Below are 20,174 nucleotides of genomic sequence, written 5' to 3'. Positions count from 1 at the left end.
AGTCGTTCTTTTAAAAAGAAGGGCAAAATTGTCATTTCACATTTGTTTAGACAATTTTATCCATTTGTTTAAAAGAACCGACTCCTCTTCGGTTCACTTGATCAAATTCGAGTGATCCTACCTTGCAAGTCTCCATTTTGCCTTGCATTGAATAAAAATTAAAAATTAAAAAATTAAAAAATGGAGGAGGTGGGATTCGTGGGAATTAAGGCGAGTCCGACTATAAACACTTGGCATGTCAAGAAAGAGGCATTCCCGCCCAATTTGGAGGACAACCAATTGCGCTAAGCCGCTAACTGAACGGAAACGCCTCTGCTTTCTTTTTTTCCAATTAAGCCCTCACCAATGAACTGCACGCACCGTCCCTTCCCAACGGTCACATTCCCTCCAAACCCTACTTCTCGCAAAACCCTAATTCCCCCAAATCTCACTTCCTTCCTCTTCCATACCCTCCCAAACCCTAGACCCCTCCTTTCTCCGAACAAAACCCTCCAGCCAGCGAAGAAGATAACCCTCCGAACTAGAGCTTCCGCCAGCGATAATGGCGCAACCGGGAACTGGGTGAAGTGGTTGCCCACCGGAGCTCTCTCCGCCGATAAAGTTCTCAGGCTGATTTCCGGCGCCACCGCCAGCCCCATTTACCAGTTCGTATCTTCGCCCACCACTTTTCTTCACTCCGTGGACCCCAGAGTCAAATTGGTGTGTTCAATTTCTAATTTTCAATTCATGAGTTTTGTTTAGTTTTGAGTATGATGGGACCCATTATAGAATTGGTAATTTGTGTTAGAAGAAAGTTGATTGTTTGGGAAATGTAAGTCATTTATCAGCATTGATTTTTCTTGAGTTCATTTATTCAATGTCTTAGAAACATAGACTTTAAATTTGAAGAACTGTTTATAGTTCGTTTTCATTTTGTTTTTCCCCTTTTCTTTTTTCATTAAGCTGGAAATCAGAGAATTAAGGAACCCTTAATAGGTTACACGATGCCTGAATTATAATTGAGGCAGTTAAGCTGGATAAGGTAGGGAGAACAACCACATCATACTAAAGGTGAAGTCTTTGAGATTTTGCAGATGTTAAGTCCTTGATAAAGAAATAAGGTAGTTAATAGTTGAAAATAAAAACACTTAGCAGGCGACTTATTTTTCAACCTAAAATTTCCAATCACTATATGTCACGAATTAGCATTTGAATGCTAGACTATATGTAGATTTAGTGAATGCATAGACTGGTTATGGTTTTATTTTGTATTCCGAGCAAATTTTGTCTATCTTCTAAAAGTTTACTGGTGGACCATCTCAACATTGGTAATTTTGCATAATAAGCAAGTGAAGGGAAAGTAAACAATATGGCTCTGTGGATTCTATTTCTGCTCCTTTTTCTTTTTCTTTTTTTGTGGTTTTGATTTTGTTTATAATATCAAGTTGTCTTGGTTTTCAGGTATGGCTTTTGGCTTTAGTTGTTCTACCAGCAAGGTCCAATGTGATAATGCGTTTTGGACTAGTGATATACTTGACTTTTCTGTCTATATGGTTTCTCCCAAAACATGTTTGGATGGTGAGTACTAGCCTTTAACTTATAAAGCTCAAGGAGCTGGATATAATTTGATAACTTTTGGATGTTCTTGTACATTTCTTGGTTAAGAAATTTGGTCATTTGAAGCCATAACTAGTTTGCATTCTAAATTATTAAGCGTGAAGAGGTGTTCGTACATTATCAATTTTTTGCACAAGAAACTTGGTTATTTCAGATAAGTTGGATATGCAATGCATGGAATGAGGTAATTTGTTTGATTTTAAGATTTGAGCCAATAAGTTCAGGTTCCACTTTCATATTGTAACAGGGAAAATACACTTCTTTTTAGAGTTAACACCTTGTTAATTGCTGCCTCCTCTCATGGTCATTGCTTACCCCCCCCCTCCCCCCCAAAAAAAAAAAAAAAAAGAAAAAGAAAACAAATCTTCTTCTTTTAGGTTCCGTATTATAGTTGTAGTTCAAACATGTATTATCTCTTCTTTCTGGTAAAAGTAAAAGTGCATACTAAATGCATATACTAGTGTGTCTATTTTGAAAACAATAACCAGTGTGCTGATGCAGGGAAGAATATCGTGCTAATTCTCTAACAACTCTTGTAGGACCAACTGGGAAGAGTGGGTTTGCTTTCTGGAATTTTATTTATTATGTTGGGGCTGGGTTCGGATGGTGTCCCTCCTCTTGTCCAGTTGAGAACTCCACCACCTGCAATGATGGGATTGCCTAATGTTCCTTCATCTTTGGGAGGTTACTCATATTTAATTATGCAACTGGGACCATTACAATTTACAAGGAAGGGCCTATCGGTAGCAAGCACTGCTGCATGCTTAACCTTCACTGTAAGTTGTTTAATAACTTGTTTTGGTTCAGACCTTTTTTTTCCCCTTACTAACTAACTTGAATATACTCTTGCCTTTCATTCAATTAGGGTGTGTTTTAATGTTGCAAGGTAGCATTTGGAGGCTCAATAATAGTTTTATTCAAGACTGGAGTCATTGGAACAAGAAAGAGAAAAACAATGAATATATAATAGTTATACAATTAATTTGAGGATTCATATAATTGATTTAAAATAGACTAATAATGAGTGCTTCGAAAGACATAATAATATATGCTTTTTCTGAAAGGTCTTCCAAAGTGCGAGCCTTTGCCTATCAACAACAACCCCTGAACAACTTGCATTTGCCTTGCGGTGGTTTATGCTTCCTTTGAAATATATTGGCGTCCCAGTGGCTGAGGTTATTCTTACCCTCATGCTTTCATTAAGGTTCATCAGTCTAGTGTTTGATGAGGTAAATGTTTAATAACTCTTGTGCCGAAACTATATGTTTTTCTTTTTTGGTTACAACACCTTTTCATATTAATATTTATCCTCTTGGAATATCTGCATAATGTCTTTCCAGGTCCGTAATATTGCATTGGGGATTGTTTCTCGTAGGATAAATTGGCAACAATTGACGATGATGGAGACAATTGATAGTAAGCATATATTTTAAGTGTAGAATTGTTATGTGATGGCTAAATGCTACTTTAAATTTTGGAAAATTTTGCTTAACATCTCTGAACTTCCATCACTTTTGCAATGTCCCTCCAAAGTTCAAAAACTCTCAATTTAGTGTATCGAATTTTCAATTTTTTGTAATGTCATCCCTCCGTTAGGGATCGGGGTAAAATCAGACGGCAAAAAGGGTGAAATGAGTCAAATGACCTTTATACTCCTAAATTTACCCTTAATTAACAATTAATTAATTAATTTTTGGAAAGGTGACTTGCATTGGGTCACAAGACCTTGTGTGGGTCATGGGGTGACCCACGGCAGGGTCACCACCAGACCTTGCCATGGCAGGGTCACAAGGACCATTCTTTTCTTTTTTTTTTTCCTAATTTTTTTTAATTTTTTATTATTATTATTATTTTTTATATAAGTTGGGGGTATCTTGGAAATTTCACGCCCTTCCGTTAAGATTTAAAAGAAAATCCTAATAGAGGGGGTGATATTGCAAAAAATTAGAAGCTTGATACACTAAATTAAGAGTTTTTTTTTACCCCTCTCCGTGATGTGTATTCTCTTGGGAATGTTGGTGTATTAAATCTCACTTTGGCAAAAAATTCTTTTTGATTTGATAATTATATTTTTTTTCTTCTTCTGGGTTCTTATGCTTTGGCAAAGGTGTCTCATCAGTGTCTTGAAATTAGTTACTCTGGTATTTTGTTTTACGTCTTACTCCCTCTAAAATAAACAATAAGGCCTCTCGAAGTTGCAATTTATGTGTGTGTTTCACACAGGATGGGTGAGGCAGCTACTTTAATTCTTAGAGGTTAAAGCCTTTTCTGTCTCCTTTTTCTCAAACTAACTTGACATCATTTGGATATCATGGTTGTCCTACTCTCTCTCTTCAAAATAACATTATAAAAACTTCTGAAATAATGCTGAACTCCTCCTTACCATGGTTGGCTTGAAAGTTTAGCCTTCACATTTAAGTTAACTTGCAACCCTCGGTAGTTGATATCAACTAAACTGTAGCTCATTGGTTTCCTTTTTCTTGGTATTGTCTTCATATTATTTCCAGGCTCTTTCCATGGCGGGTCAGTCTGTGCAATGATATGCAGCCAGTCATCTTTATTACTTGAATTTTTTCCTATAGATTATAACCTTCACTTTGGTCGTTACTTTGTACATTATGTCTCAAGGAATGAGAAGTCAGATTAATCACCATATTTGAAGAACCGCTTCATTTCTTGAAGCATTTTGTAATAGAAACGGTCTCATGGAATAGTAGTTGTACAGAGTGATGCGATAGTTCTTAAATGATAATCTATGTGATTGTGTCTGCTTGAATATGCTTTCCCATTACGATGCTTATTTTTGCTCATACCTTCTGTTTTTGCAGTTTTCTTTATCTACTTTCGTCGGATCTTCAAAAATTTATTTAGCCATGCAGAGCAGATTTCACAGGTTTATGTTTCAGCTAGATGCTTACATATTTTTAGCACTCCTTTTTTTTTTTTTTTTTGTTGGTATTCTGACATATGAAGTTTGCATCCTTCGAAGAGCGTTGTTTGTATTTGTGTTCACACATGCTGTTGTGCATTTGTGATGTTTGTGTCTCACAATGGTAAAGTATAAAGAAAATAGTAGATAATATAAATAAGTGGACCCAAACCCATTAATTTAGGCTTTTGAGACTCCCTAACACACATGCATGCATGCATAATGAAAAGTCTGGTTTTTAAAGTCCTAAGCTTTTAAGTTTAGGAAATTTACCAATGCCTATGTTAGAGTTTTTGGTACATTCAACCAACCATTGCAAATACCTATCAGGATTCTACATACATTGAGAGACCTATCAAGCCTTTGAGATATGATTAAAGGGTGTATAACCTATTTTGGTCAATCTGCATCAGGGTATTTAGTGTGTTTTGCTAACTTGAAAGAAAATGTTTTCTTCTAAAGGTTCTGATTTTAAAATTTTATCAAATTTGTGGCTTTTACAGGCAATGATAGTCCGAGGTTTTAGAGGGGACAGCAACGCTCATAAAATTTACTTTCTTTCAGACTCATCCTTTGGGATAGAAGATATTGTTTCCTTGTTGTGCCTGGTTGGTGTTACAGGTGCTGCCCTTTTGTCTGATTACTTCTTCGTGTGATACCCTTGCCCACTCTTGCTTTGGTAATTCTCTGATCCTTCTAAAAATTTTATTGGGAGTTCGAATGGATTTTGCTTATTTCTGCACATTTGTCACTTGATTAATTCAATTAGCAGGTAATGGAGACTCTTTCAATTTCTAATACCATACATCTTTTTTTTTTTTGGACTTATCCCATTACTTTAATGGGGAGCATGGTAATATACAACTTGTAAGTGTTGTGATTTACCAATCTTAATACATTCATGGGCACTTCATAAAGAGAAGCATTAGAGGTGCATATATCTGTAAAGGATACATGTATATTGCTCTTTACTGATAAGTATCTAGCAACTATACATCTTATAAGCATAAGTTTAGAAGTCATTCCTCCTCCTTGATTTTATTCATAGCAACTCTCAAGCACTGTGATTCTCATTTTGTTTGAAATTTGCAAATGCTTCATAAGCGTGGCCTGCGTGGGTAACCTGGAAAGTATGCACACAATGATGTCCTCCAGAACACTTGGCATGGCTATTTCGATTTTGATTGGGGTCACTTGGAAATTGGAATTCTTCTAAGACAACAAGGTAATGGGGAAAAAAAATGTTAAATGGGTAAATATAAAATAAATTTTCGAGTACCATTACAGATCATTCCGCTACTTTTTGAATAATAAATTTACTTAAATAAGTTTTTATTTTTTGTTTTTATTTTTTTTAATTTTTATTTATTTTTAACTCAATTGTCTATTGGTTCTTTATTAATGCTACTCAATGCCATCCCATATTAAAATAATAATTTTTAAAATTCTTATTTAAAAAGGAACTTAAACAAATTAAAAACTTAAGAAAAGATAAAGATGCAAAGGGTGGTCATAGCATCCACCCCCTCTACCGAAAGTGGCTTGTGCGACTAATATCAACTAAATGGACCATTCTCTAGAGGTAGGGGTGGCTACACAAACTACCACTAAAAGTGAGGGTGAATGCACAACCACTCAATAAATTAGGGCGTTCACTCCAGTAAATTAGGGTGGCTCGAGCAATCAACTCCCGCAAATTGAGAGAATCATACTAAGAGAGAATCATACTAAGAGCAAAGCACTAAAACTAAAACCCCAATAACTGAAACATAAACACACATCAATCATTAGAATAAAAATAAAAAATAATAATAATAATAAAAAATTATCAAAACAAAGGAAAAGAAACTTACCAACCAAATGGCAGAGCCGGCTGGTGAGTCAATTGGGTTTACATTTGAGTAAAAATATACTTTTCGAACATTTGGCTTGAATGGGACGTAGCTCAATTGGTAGAGCTTTTATCAGTGCTTGGATAAAAAGAACGAGGATCGATACCACGCGTCTACAGACCCCCTCTCTTTTTGTTTAAAAGTTGAATGAGTAATCTTGTATAGTTGTATTGATGAAAAACAATCTGTACAAACCAACCAACAAAACCAATACTATTGTGCAGAGATACAGCACTAAACAACTGCAAAAAAGAAAGAACAAAACCGGCAATTGCTGTCAGAAAAAAACCAGCACAGCAGACCAGCAACCTTTCACAGCAGACAGCTTCAGCTCCTGCTCACCCCAAACAACCACATCTATGAGGATCACTTACAATGGAAACCAAACCAATCTCCAACAAGAAACACAAGGAAACTTAATGCATGCGAACAGCTTCTCATGTCTCATAGCAGGAATATTGTCGCTTCTTGGATGGAGCAATTGGGTTTTACTCGTAAGGCTTGCTTGGTTAATCTATCGGTTCACCAAAATGCACCTCAATTGAGCCGTTACCTTATAGACACCAAATTGCACCTAACTTTCCTCAACCTTTCTCTCTCCTATATTTCATAAGATACCTGAACCTAGGTGTCTGCACTTGCACTACAAAGGTTTCACAACTCTAAATTGTTGATTTGACGGGCCAAGGAAATTGTAGCTGCCACCTAAGATTCATCTTGCAAAAGCGAGTGGACCCTCAACATTAATGCATCACTGAGCTGCCTGAAACTCACCAACTGACATGGAAGCTTAGGATCAACAACTTCTCTTCTCATTAGTGGCTGCAACTCTACCCTGCAGGAATTTGTGTACTTTTATCTGCTCCGATCACTTGGCTTCCAATGACACAGCAACATCAACAGCGTCCCTCCTAATAATATCAACCCAAACAGCCTTTTTCAGAAAAATGTTTTCTTCCAATATCTAAACGCAAACCCCATAACATTCCTCTGACAGCAACCAAAGAGAGAATCATATTAAGAGCAAAGCACCGAAACCCCAATACCTCAAATTCAAAACGCACACAAACCCACATCAATCATTAGAATAAAAATCAAATTTTGATTATCAAATAATGTTCCTCATAACTCATAAGAAACTTACCAACCAAATGGTAGAGCCTACACACAGCGTTGGTGGTGGTGAGACAATTGGATTTACATTTGATTAAGTATATACTTTCAGAACCGTGGAAATGACGGGGATGTAGCTCAATTGGTAGAGCGTTTATCAGTTCTCGGATAAATGGAACGAGGATCGATACCTTGCGTCTCCAGTCTTTTTTCCTTTTGCCAAAAGCTTGCCCAAAAAACTTTCCTTCCATATATGGGGATGGGGGATCTTGCTATTTCATGGCACATCCCAAAATTAAGAGAGCTAGACTTCTGCTCTGCTGCTCATAACTTTTAATATATAGCCCCATGAAATTATTTTCCAAATTAAGGACCATTCTGGAAGCAACATGTTAACTTACATCTTTTTTTGCCTTTTGTTTTCACCACATAATGGTTTAATGTTCTGCAGTTGAGATGGCAGGACTCTTGACGATTCTGTAGATGATGTTCATAGGTGTGGCGATGCCAATGTAGTTAACGGAGTGCTTTCTTTCATTTTCCTGAACCCCATTTTGTCCTTGTTCTGATACTAACTTTAGCATTAGAGGAGGTGCCGTTGAGTCTCTCCCAGCATGCCACTCTAACTTTTGGTTGTCCGACAAGACATTCGTGCCATGAATTCACATGTTAAATGATACTTGACACTTATTAGAGTAGGTTAGAGGAAATTTCCTCTCAACCAATTTGGAAGAAATTTGTGTCCACTAACAAATCATGTGCTAACTACTCTTTCTCGCCTGCCGATCTCAGCTAATACATTATTCTTGGAATTTATTGAATGTTTAATGTATATGATTTTTACAGGTACTTGTTGGAATGTTGTTGCTTTTGATTTATCGAAGGAGACATTCCTAGAGGTGCCACAGCCTAACTATGATGAATCTGATGATGATAGTGTCAGTTTAGATTTCTTTCTAGAGTTGGTGGTTGTACGAGGATCCCTTTGTTTGGTTCGTGATCACTATGTTCAATGTCGTGGAGCTGGAAGCCATTCTGCTGTGTGGATAATGAAGGAATTAGATGGAGTCTGGACCAAATTAGTGAAGATTAATCTTCCATATCAGCAAGATATGAATCAGGGCCAACAGTTGTGGCGATTCCTGTGGTTTTCAACAAATGGCAAATTCTTAATGGCTGCAAAGGACATGTTGGTTTTATATGTGTTGGTATCTTTTTTTTTTTTTTTTTTTTTTTTCATCATCGCATAATAGTATAATACCAAAGCTTTTATCTGAAATAACATATTATAAAATTATCCATAATGTCATTACAATAACATAAGACTAATATTGTCTTGACATCAAATCAAGAGATGCCTCAAAAGGCATTTATTCTCATAATTTAAATAAACTCAACATGAGTAAAATGTGATAGGCCTCCTGCGAATCTCATGAACCAAAAGCCTAGTTAGGCAGCATAAGTATCGTTATCTAACTTGTCACCAATATCTGTAGAATTACCATCATTTTATAGGAAAAATGTGTGAGTCCACCACTCAGTAAGTATAAAATATGTTAATTATACGTGTGTGATGTGAGTCGCTCTTTTTTCCTTGAAAATCTCTATCTTGAATTTACTAAACAACAATCTCACATAAATAGAGTTTTCATAAAAGTGTTTATTTTCTAACATTTCATAGTTGTTTTGTAAATCAAGTCTAGAGTTTTGTTAATGCATACTTTTGAAAACCTCAAATATTTTCCTTTGAATTTAATACGTATCAAACCCCACATATTAGTAAAACAGTTTATAACAAGATAATGAAAAATACAAATTAAAAACATAAAACAATATATATCATATCATATCATATGCTTGATTCACACAATATAATATCAAATTCATTTTCCATATTCTACATCTACATGCTCCTTTTTCATTTATGTCAAGTGTACTCCCACTTGGCCACCGAAGTTTGCTAAGTGTATATTCCCACTTAATCGCCGGGTTACTACAAATTTATCCATCTTATAGTTTTGAGTTTCTAAGTATATAACCCCACTTAACCGCCCCGTATCCATCTTTTACAAACTTTTCACTTGTCTCATATAATCATATCTCATTTTCATTTAAAACTCATTTTCTTTTAACACATTTCTTTAAACACATGTAATTATAATGTCAACATAATTTATCACAATCATATTCCAAAATATATAGGCTCATAATCACACTAAAAAAAATTATTGTATAGTTTATGCAATAAAACATCAAGTGTAGGGTCAGTAAGTTTTATACTTACAACTTTGGCTTAATCTCTTGAAACGATCTTCACTCTTGCTGAAACAATCACTACCCCTTTAGAAGCAAAACAAATGGTAGCAAATATAGGAAGTAGCATAGCTGAAGGGTTCAGAGATTTTTGAACTATTTTTACGCGATTTGTCTCTCCGGCCAATATTTTATTTTATTATTATTATTATTTTTTGACTCGTTTGGTTACCAGACTTTTAATGCAGCCTACCTTTTCTTTCTAATCTTGTTGGTAGGCGGCATGCATGCGTCTTTTGAATTTCTCATAACACATCTGAACATCTGAAGAGGGTTGCATTTTTCTAAGTAAACCTGAGAAGAATTGATTGGAGAGAGACATAGGAATTCACGTTGTTAAAGAAATAATTAAGTAATTAAATTTATCTATTTCTATCGGCTTAAGTTTTTGAGATAACTGGTAATTTAACATGGTATCAAAGCTAAAAGTCTTAAGATTAAACCTTGACTCCATCAATTTACTCCATTTAAATTAAATATTCTATGAAAAAATTGTCTGGCGTGCATGAAAGCTTGTCTTGTCATGGCATTTACATCTTTTATTATTATTATTCTTATTAATAGGAGCCAACTTTCACAGATGTGTGAAAGTTAGCTTTCTCTCCAAGACTCCAACTATTCACGCCGAAGATGTGAGTGTACTAATGTAGTAGAAAATGCTTCTTCTTTTTTATTTTTTTTATTTTATTTTTTTCAAACTAATTAACCACAGAATTTTAAACAATCTAATTAAATAAAAATTCATCAAATCTTAACTAATTAATTAATCCAAATATTACTAATTAATAACAATTCATTTCACAAATTTAAGCCAAAGTAATCTTGCACTATTTTACAAAAGTATGTGATATATGATTAATTCTATCGAGCTCTGATATTTTTGTATATAAATATGATTATAGTTTTGGTGATTTTCATGTGTTAAAATAAAATATGTTTTAAAAGGAAAATGTCTTATGAAAATTTGAGGTTTGAAAGTTAAACTAGCTAGTTTTGTGAAAATATCATGATATTGCATGTGAAAGATAAGATAAAGTTATGTAAAATAAAAATAATGTGATGATGTGATAAAATGATGCATGTGAGTACCCCGCGGTTAAATAGGGTAATACACTTAACACCCCGATATTAGGAAGGGAAAACAAATTTGTCTAATAGACCCGACGGTTAAATGAGGATAAAATTGTAGCAACCCGGTGCATTAAGTGGGGGTATTTGCTTAACACACTATGGGTAGGAAATTTCGATTAGATGTAATGGAAAATCATAACGAAATAGTGTAATTGAAAAGAATTGAAAGTTTAATACCCTTAATTGAGAATTTTTAAACATTGGGAGAATAGTATCAAAATGAATGGAAGTTCTGAAGAATTTTTTGAAATTTTACCTTTCTTTTTTCTTGAGCACTTGCTTGTACAACAACTTATAGAAATAGTTTTGGATTTTTTTTGGAGGCATTATTAGAAATACAACAACTTTTTGGGCTTAGAGCATTCCCAATGGAGGAGCCAAATTTTTATGCAAAATGACTCATCAAAACTCGCTTTATCTAGTTTAGTTTATGAATTTTTAAATGCCTTCTACATCCGATTAGTAATATTTTTATCTATATCATTTAAATATTATTATTATTATTATTATTTTATAAGGATTGTATTTTTCCTAAATATCATTTTTTTCTACTTTTTGGAAAAAAGAGATGTGGAAAGAAAAATAATATGAGAAAATTTTGGAAAAAGAGAGATGTGGAAAAGAAATAACAGGAGAAAATTTTGGGAAAAGATAAAATAGGTAATAGAAACAAAAAAAAAAAAGGGATAAATGCAAAATTGGTCTATGTGGTTGGCCTAATTTACAAATCACTTCATGTGGTTTAAAAAATAATTTATAGGTCCCTAGGGTAAGCCAAAATAACATTTTACTCCCTGAACTTATTTTCCGTTAAATGACTTAACAGAAACTGTTTCATTACCACCTTACACCCAATTAAAATAAGACACGTGTTCTTTTTTTATTTATGCTTTTAAAAAATTCAATAGCTACTTTTCCACGTCATTTTGAAGCTCTAGTATACACTCCACGTCAAATTAAATAAACAAAATCCCTCTATATCCCCTGTGCCGCCGTCGTCTTCATCTTCCCCACCGATTCACTATCCATGCCATCGTCTTCATCTGTGAGTTACTTTGAGATTTTGGGCATCTGCGTTTTTGGAGTAGTGCGTTTTTGGGCAGTCCTTCTAAGAAAATTTGGATTTGTTTTTGGGCATTGAAACATCTTCAAAAATTATTTCTGGGAATCAGAAACAATCTATCTCTCTCTTTCTGTGTCTTTTTCTTTTCTTTTTTGTTCTTTGGCAAGCACAAATGTGTTGTTTACTGGAAAGCACAATTCTTCATTTTGGAGTAACATCATGCACAAAGTGCGAATGATGGATACCACAAAGTAGTGTCTTAGGAAAGGAAAATAAATAAAGGAGGAAAAAATTGGGTGATGTTCATACAACAAAGTAGTGTCGTGCTACGAAACCTAACAACTCACCTGGAGATGGACGCAAGAATTGGTGGGGAAGATGAAGACGACAGCGGCATATGGAGATATAGAGGAATTATGTTTATTTAATTTGATGTGGAGTGTGCCGGCGCCTCAAAATGACGTAGAAAAGCTTATTTGTCATTTTTTAAAAGCATAAATAAAAAAGAACACGTGTCTTATTTTTATTGAGTATGAGGTGGCGATGAAACGGTTTCTGTTAAGTAATTTAACGGAAAATGAGTTTAATGAGTAAAATGTTATTTAAGCCTACCATATGGACCTATAAATTATTTTTTAAACTACAAGGAGTGATTTGTAAATTAGGCCAACCACAATGACCAATTTTACATTTATCCCTAAAAAAAATGAAATGGCTCCTAAGAAAAGTGATGCTACATCCTACATATAGCATTTTATTTGGCTAATCTAATAAAATATCCATTTTACATTTTTTTTTTTTTTGACTAATCCAATGTAGGGGGTTTTTTACAAATCTGATTAGCAATTTTAGATAAAAGTACAATTTGGCTCCTCCATTGGGAATGCTCTTACGACTCCAAACTATTTTTTCTTTATTTTTTATTTATTTATTTTTGACATGTCTACACAAGAGGGGAATGAGGGATTCGAACTAGTGACCTTCGTTTCATGAGGCGTGGTCTCTAGCTGACTGATCTACCTCTTGGGACACGACTCCAAACTATTAAGATTTTTTTCTTGAACAAAATAAAATAAATTTAAAAATAAAAAGTACAAGTAAAAATACTAGCTAGTGAGAGAGAAAGAAAAGGGCCGGAGATTTTTACTTCTTGAGGCTCACGGTAATCTATTTGAAGAAATTATCGATGCAATTTTTGTAGCTCATCTCGGTAAGTGGAGTCCTTAATTCGTATCCTTTTGCATTTCTTCACACAATCTTTCTGTTCATCTGTTAGTGGAGCACGATTTTTCTGTTCACTAGCACCTCTTGATCTCTTTTTATAACTCCTATTTACAGGTTTTCCATCACCATACGGTGAGAGGGAGGTAATTAATTGGAGGGGAATGTGGAAAATGAGGGGGATGATTGGGAGAAAGAGAAGAAAATGACAGGCGTTCTACGTACTTTCACTACAGCTTGAATAAGGATGGCCAACGCCACCATCATCATCAAAACAAGTCCTTTCGTAACCTTTTTATAATATCACTCCTCCCTTCTATGAATTCTTTCGTTTTTATGTGTGGCAGTCTTGTAGGAAACTACAATTTATAGCACCTACAGAACCATTTACATGGCAATATAATGACGTTTTATTATTAATTTTTTATTTTTTTCTTCGTGTCTTTTGGTTTTGGTTAAAGTCATGCAATTTACTCTTCGACTCGTTGATTAAAAAGGTAACTTTACTATTAGGTTTTATAGATTGGATCATTCGGTGTCCAAAACTCTACTTTGTGTTTTGGGTAGCTCTAGCTCATACGTAGGTGTGCAGTTGATAAAGATGGAAGAAGAATATCCGGTAAAGTTACTACCAAATTTCTATTTACCACTATTGAACGAATAGATAAAAGAAGTGTAGACGTTGTCCCTTCAATAAAAGTAATAGAAAAAACTTTAATTTAGACTCCTAAATTATTACGCGTTTTAAGAAGACTCCCTAAATTTTAAAAACTCTCAATTTAACTTCCTGAACTTTCAATATGATTTAATTGACCCCTTCCGTCATATTCAGCTGTTAACCCCAACATAAATTACTAAAAATACCAAATTACCCTTTGATTTTTTTTATTTTTTTTTTAAATTTGAAATTTTATAAAAAAGCCAAGAATATAAAGGTAATTTTATCACTTTTAATGTTTAAAATTTGATGGAGATGGTACATTGAATCCAATTGAAAGCTTAAGAGGTGAAATTGAAAGTTTTTAAAGTTTTTAGAAGTTTTCTCAAAATGTGTAATAATAGTTCATTCAGGGGTTTAACTGAAGTTTTCCTAAAATAATATAAAAGAACAAATCGAGTAATATGAATTGAACCATGCTATACAAACATGAAATGACACAATATAATGGTCAAACTTAAATATGAAATAAGAAAAAAATATACTTTAGCCCCTGAACTATCACCACATTTTCACTTACGCATCCAAACTTTAGAAAGCGAGATCAAACTTTAAACACCGATGCTTACGTTTTTTCATCCCTTTTGGTTTTGCAGTTTTCATTATCTACTTTTCGCCGGATCTAATTCAAAAACTTTTTTAGCCATGCAGATCGAGCAGATTTCACAGGTTTATGTTTGAGCTAGATGCTTACATATTTTTAGCACTCTTTTTTCGCTCCAAATGGACCAGTTTTTCACTCTTCCTAGGAAGCATTGCTGTCGTTTACTGCCCTCTTCTCAATCTTTAGCTTGACTGAAGGATCAAATACCCACCTTTCTGTGCTTGTTCTTTCTCTTATCTTACTATATATAAAAAAAACAGTAGTTTTCATTAAAGAGCCACAGCCACTCGACCTACTAAAGAGCCATAACCCTTAAAAGTCAATTTAAAGTATTAAACTAGTTGCCCCAACTTCGCCTTCAACGGCCACGCACAGCCACTCGACGGACTAAAAAGACACCACATGTGTTAAAAGTATGATTAAAGCTAAAGAAGTGTTATTTAATATAATTGAGAGAATATGATCCTATCCTGTCCATTTTAACTGGATTTTTTCTAGCCCAAAATGGACCGAAGAGGATCCTATTCCATAATTGAGATGACCTATCAACGAAAATCAATTATTAATGATCTAAAGGTTTATTTTCATTGTCACGTTATATCCATTATGTATTAGTATTATAACAGTCTACTAAATAGCATTATTCTTGGTTAAATTTTTTTTATTTTCTATATGTTTAAACTTTTAACATAAATAATAATTTAACATGGCATTAAAGTAACAATCTTAAGTTCGAATCATGTATCTGCCGTTCACCGGACGGGCGAACCTTAAAAAGTTAAGTGGACACCTTAACATCATCTTCAACAGCCACCAAACTAAATCTTAAATATGTGAACTTTGTTGAAAGCCATCCCTCACAATCTCTTAGCTTACTGCTTTACTTGCTCTTACTATTCATCTTCTTCATTTACCCCAAAAAAGCTTTAGCCAATGGCAAGTCAAAGCCATGCAGCAACGATCCAGAACATTCCACACGAAGTCATCACAGAAATACTCGCAAGGCTACCCGCCAAGTGTCTCATACGATTCCGGTGCGTCTGCAAGTCATGGCGATCTCTAATCTCCGACCCCCAGTTCCTTAAAAAGCAACTACATTTCTCGCACGCAGAGTCCAACTTCACTCGTCAAAGAATCATTGTGTTCAAACAAGGCCTTCCCAGTTCCGACCACCGCATTGCCAGTTCTTACTCTGTTCACTCTGTATTCAACGACCATGAAATGCCGTGCTCTTTTGATGTTCCACTTCCGATGACCGACCCCGCCAGCATTATTGAGTTTGTGGGTTCTTGCAACGGGTTGGTTTGTTTACGTGAAGGCAGGATATTACACCTATGGAACCCGTCTACCAGAGAATCCAAAAGATTGCCGCGCTCAATTGGCTACAACGACTATTTTGGGTTTGGTTACGATGAATCCGTTGATGAGTACAAGGTGGTGAGACTCTTAAACAATGAGGGTGATACGTGTAAAGTTGAGGTGTATGAATTACGGGCGGATTGTTGGAGAGAAACTCAAAACTTCCCTTACAGTTTAAATCGTTTTGCTGGGACTTGGAGTACTGTATACGCCAATGGTGCTCTGTATTGGGTAGTTGTGCGTGAACACGGCCCTGAAGGGACTCGTTGGAACGTCGTCGCTTTTGATTTATCGACGGAGAAATTCGCAGAGGTGCCACAACCAAACTATTTTGATGATGACAGTTGCAGTTTATTGGCCGGCCATGGCATGTCGGTGTCGGATTTAAATTTCGTTACAGAGCTGGTGGTTGAACGAGGATCCCTTTGTTTGGTTTGTCATTATATTTATATCCAATGTTGTGTTGGAAGCCATGCTGGTGTGTGGATAATGAGGGAAGATGGAGTGTGGACCAAGTTAGCGAAGATTCCATATCAGCAAGAAATGAAGCAGAGTCAACAGTTCTGGCGATTGCTGTGCTTTTCAAGAAATGGGGAATTCTTGATGGCTAGAAAGGACAAGTTGGTTTTGTACAATTCAAAAGAAGATACCTTTGAGGACCTTCCGATTCATGGTGGTGGTGAGCTTCTTCTTCATGATTCTATACTTAATAAAATCAAAACCTATGTGGAGAGTTTAATCTCTCCCAATTATGCTATGAATGAGAGCGAACAGTCGAAGAATTTGGTAATGGAGTAAAATTTCTACTTTTTCAATCAGCTCCATATCCCCCTGGCATTGGATCTCATCAGCTGGGAGGGATTTGGTTTCTATCTATGAGCATGAGTCTGTAATTTCATATGTATTGGTTGCCTAGCTGGAACTTGTATACATTTCCTATTGCGTAGTTCTGGAGGGAGCCATGTCTAGTTTCTGTATCGAATTTATAATTGGCATAATGTAAGCTTAAAATAATCCAATTACACAGGATCTCAACATTTCACATGGTTTGGCTTAACAATCACACATTCATTCAACACATCTATCTACACATGACCCATAGCAAACATTATGCCTACTTTACTAAACACTACGAGATGCTGTCAAAGTAGCAGAAAATTCAATGATCGATTGATGGAAAGCAATGCTCGATCGATTGATGCGACCTATGATGCAAAATGTCACTTTTTGAGCTATAAAAATATTGTTTTTGGACAGGAGTTCCATTTTGTGCGTCTTTAAACTCTAGACACGGCCCAACAGCCTTTTGAGAGAGAGAGAGATAAATGAAAAGGAAAAATGAGAACAAGAGAAGGGAGTGTGGTAGGAGCAAGAGGAGTTAGAGCAAGTTTCAATGGTAAAATCCTAACACTCTTTTTTAAGTTTCTTGATGTTTTGAATGATTTGTGGCACATGAATTCATTATTTCGAGATTTATATGGCATGTTGGTGTTTGGAGGTAATTCTGTCGTTTTCACCAGGTCTGCGTCTACTCTTAGAGTTTATTTTATATCTAAAGACATGATATATATTATTCTCTCAACTATCTCATTTTATAATTCCAATAAATCCACCATTGAAATTATAAACTCACGGTTTGATGATAACATTTCATTTAAAACTAACTTTCATAAATTTTATGGACTCGATTTTTTTTTTTTTTTTTTGGCAGTTTTGCAGTTTTGCATTTTTGCATTTTTAAACATTTACTAATCACTTTCCCTTAATTTCCATAAATAACCAAAAGTCCACAAAAATTATTTTTCACCTCGTTTAAAATTTGAAAAAATAAAATAAAATTATTTTACTGCTGAATAGACCAGGATCCCAAATGACATTGACCCTTAAAATTTTAAATATTTCTAATTATTCTAAATTCTTAAAAATTCTTATTTAAATTCCCAAGTGCTCCTAATAATAAACCAAAATTTCTCAGAGTTTAAATAATATTTTTTAAGCCTAAGGGGGGATATTACCTCTAATTTCTCTAATAATACGATCAAACATGAATCCGTGACAACTAGAAAAAGAAGGATAAATATAAAATTGGTTCATGTAGTTGGCTAAATTTACAAATCATTCTATGTGGTTTAAAAAATAATTTAAAAGTCCTTAAGGTAGGCCAAAATAACATTTTATTCCCTGAATTCATTTTTCATTAAATGACTTAACAGAAACAGTTACATTGCCACATCACACCTAATAAAAATAAGACATGTGTTTTTTTTTATTTATACTTTTAAAAAAATGACAAATAAGCTTTTCCACATTATTTTGAGGCTCCAACACACACTCCATGTCAAATTAAAGAAACCTAATCCCTATATATCCATTGTGCCGCCCGTCGTCTTCATATTTCCTAACAATTCTTGTCGTTGTCTTCATCTACGTTTGAGATTTGGGTATCTGCGTTTTTTGGCAGTGCTTTTTTATGGAAACAATCTCTCCCTCTCTGTGTCTGGTTTTTTTGTTTTTATTTTATGGCAAGTGCTTTCTAATTTGTGTTAAATAGATGTTGGAAGATGGTGGCTTTAAAAAGCAAACCGTAGGTTCATCTTTTAAAAAGTGATCTCTTTTTTGAAATATGCAATTGTTTTTTTCTTTTGTGGGGCTTGTTTTGTCCCTTAGTGTGCATAGGTAAGATGGTGTTTGTGCTTGTAGGAATATTCATGTGTGGATGTAAGTCTTAACGGAAAACGCAAATGAAGACGACGGTAAAAATCGTTGGAGAAGATGAAGATGACAGCGGCATAGAGAGATTAGGTTTATTTAATTTGACGTGCAGTGTGTGTTAGAGCCTCAAAATGACGTAAAAAAGCGTATTTGTCATTTTTTAGAAGTATAAATAAAAAAAAAATACGTGTCTTATTTTTATTGGGAGTAACGTAGCAATATAACGATTTCCGTTAAGTCATTTAACGGAAAATGAATTCATGAAGTAAAATGTTATTTTGGCCTACCCTAAAGACTTATAAATTATTTTTTAAACCACATGAGTAATTTGTAAATTAGGCCAACCACAATGACCAATTTGCATTTATCCCAAAACAGAAACTTGCATGACAATTTGAGGACGAGACGTGCAAATTAAAAACTTTTTCACCCTCATTTGAACGTTTCATCCACAAGGTGCCCAAACGTGGCGTTCAAGGAACCCAAATCCAAAGAAATTTTTATTTTTATTTTTATGAATACGTTCTCCATTAACAAAACACAAAACAACACAAATACAACTCTCCAGTAAGACAGCTGAAACACAATGATACTATCATGCTACAGAACAGTATCATACCAAAACAACCACCAAAAACTTCACATCAAACAAAACAGGCCAACTATACAAACAACAACTAGCCAAAGAACAAGCAACTAACATCAAAATCTCCCCACGTCTTACATCCTTCGCTGCTACAGAAACCACATTCTGCAGCCACTCAGTAAAAAAAAACATACCAAACCAACAACCAAACACTTGTACAAGCAGCAGCTCCTCTCATAGCATTCAACTTCCACCTTCTGCAGAAACAACTTTAAACCAAATCCAAAGATTATACTAGTAACTAGTGAGATTTTTGCGTTAAACTTCCAAGTAATTACGAAAGCAAATACATGACAGGACTCGACATTAGTAAAACACAGGTACAACAAACCCCAAAGTTCAGGAACTCACTGCTGAAGCAGAGACAGCAGGTATGACAGAATTGAAGTCCACACCACATGATGACAAAGAGTTAATGAGGTTAACTAATCCATGGAAGAGGCATACAGTGACATTCATATTCAGCATCCATTTGATTTAGTAACATTTTGCAGACAATATATTAATTTTTCTCACAGTGCCTTTGGTGACTAAGATGCAGCCCAGGCGCTTAAACCCGGAAATGCAAAAGAGTTATCCAGATCTTCCTCGCCACTGCCTCTCTCCTGCACCACCATGGCCACCACCTTCTGCTACCCTAAATCCCTTTTGAGTACCTTGTGTGCACATCTTAGTAACTTTTCTGCCTTGTATATATTCCATTCATTCACTGTACAATATTACATACAATACCACAAAATGTGGTCTTCTTTTCTGTTTATCATTTGTCAACATGTTCGCAAACAAATGCGGTTACTAGAAACTATACACCAAACAAATTTGGGGATTTTTGCAAAGAAAATTTCAAGACGAGAAATGGCACCGTTTTGACTAATTA

At 34.8% G+C, this 20,174-nt stretch overlaps 2 protein-coding genes across 2 annotated transcripts; both read left to right on the top strand.

Moving 5' to 3' along the window:
• Positions 1–195: 195 nt before the first annotated feature.
• On the top strand, positions 196–5,557 carry ABCI12 (cobalt ion transmembrane transporter). The gene is made up of 7 exons (XM_059578451.2): positions 196–699; positions 1,441–1,557; positions 2,136–2,372; positions 2,661–2,825; positions 2,937–3,012; positions 4,425–4,489; positions 5,029–5,557. The coding sequence occupies exons 1-7, from the start codon at positions 346–348 to the stop codon at positions 5,179–5,181; spliced, it is 1,167 nt and encodes a 388-aa protein (XP_059434434.2). The 5' UTR covers positions 196–345; the 3' UTR covers positions 5,182–5,557.
• A 9,956-nt stretch (positions 5,558–15,513) lies between these two features.
• LOC132180473 (F-box/kelch-repeat protein At3g23880-like) lies at positions 15,514–16,737 on the top strand. The gene has a single exon (XM_059593348.2). It carries the CDS (start codon positions 15,514–15,516, stop codon positions 16,735–16,737), a length of 1,224 nt encoding a protein of 407 aa, XP_059449331.2.
• The last annotated feature ends 3,437 nt before the right edge of the window (positions 16,738–20,174 follow it).

The sequence above is a fragment of the Corylus avellana genome, chromosome 2, assembly GCF_965113065.1.
Source record: "Corylus avellana chromosome 2, dhCorAvel1.hap1.2, whole genome shotgun sequence".
Taxonomy (NCBI): Eukaryota; Viridiplantae; Streptophyta; class Magnoliopsida; order Fagales; family Betulaceae; genus Corylus; species Corylus avellana.
Note: the sequence above shows the minus strand (reverse complement) of the source record. Positions and strands in the feature narration are given on the sequence as shown.

Coding starts and splice junctions, on each gene's coding strand:
- LOC132180473 (XM_059593348.2), top strand. CDS start 15,514: ATGGCAAGTCAAAGCCATGCAGCAACGATCCAGAACATTCCACACGAA.
- ABCI12 (XM_059578451.2), top strand. CDS start 346: ATGAACTGCACGCACCGTCCCTTCCCAACGGTCACATTCCCTCCAAAC. Junction 3,013..4,424: donor GATGATGGAGACAATTGATA/GTAAGCATATAT, acceptor CTGTTTTTGCAG/TTTTCTTTATCTACTTTCGT. Junction 4,490..5,028: donor ATGCAGAGCAGATTTCACAG/GTTTATGTTTCA, acceptor TGGCTTTTACAG/GCAATGATAGTCCGAGGTTT.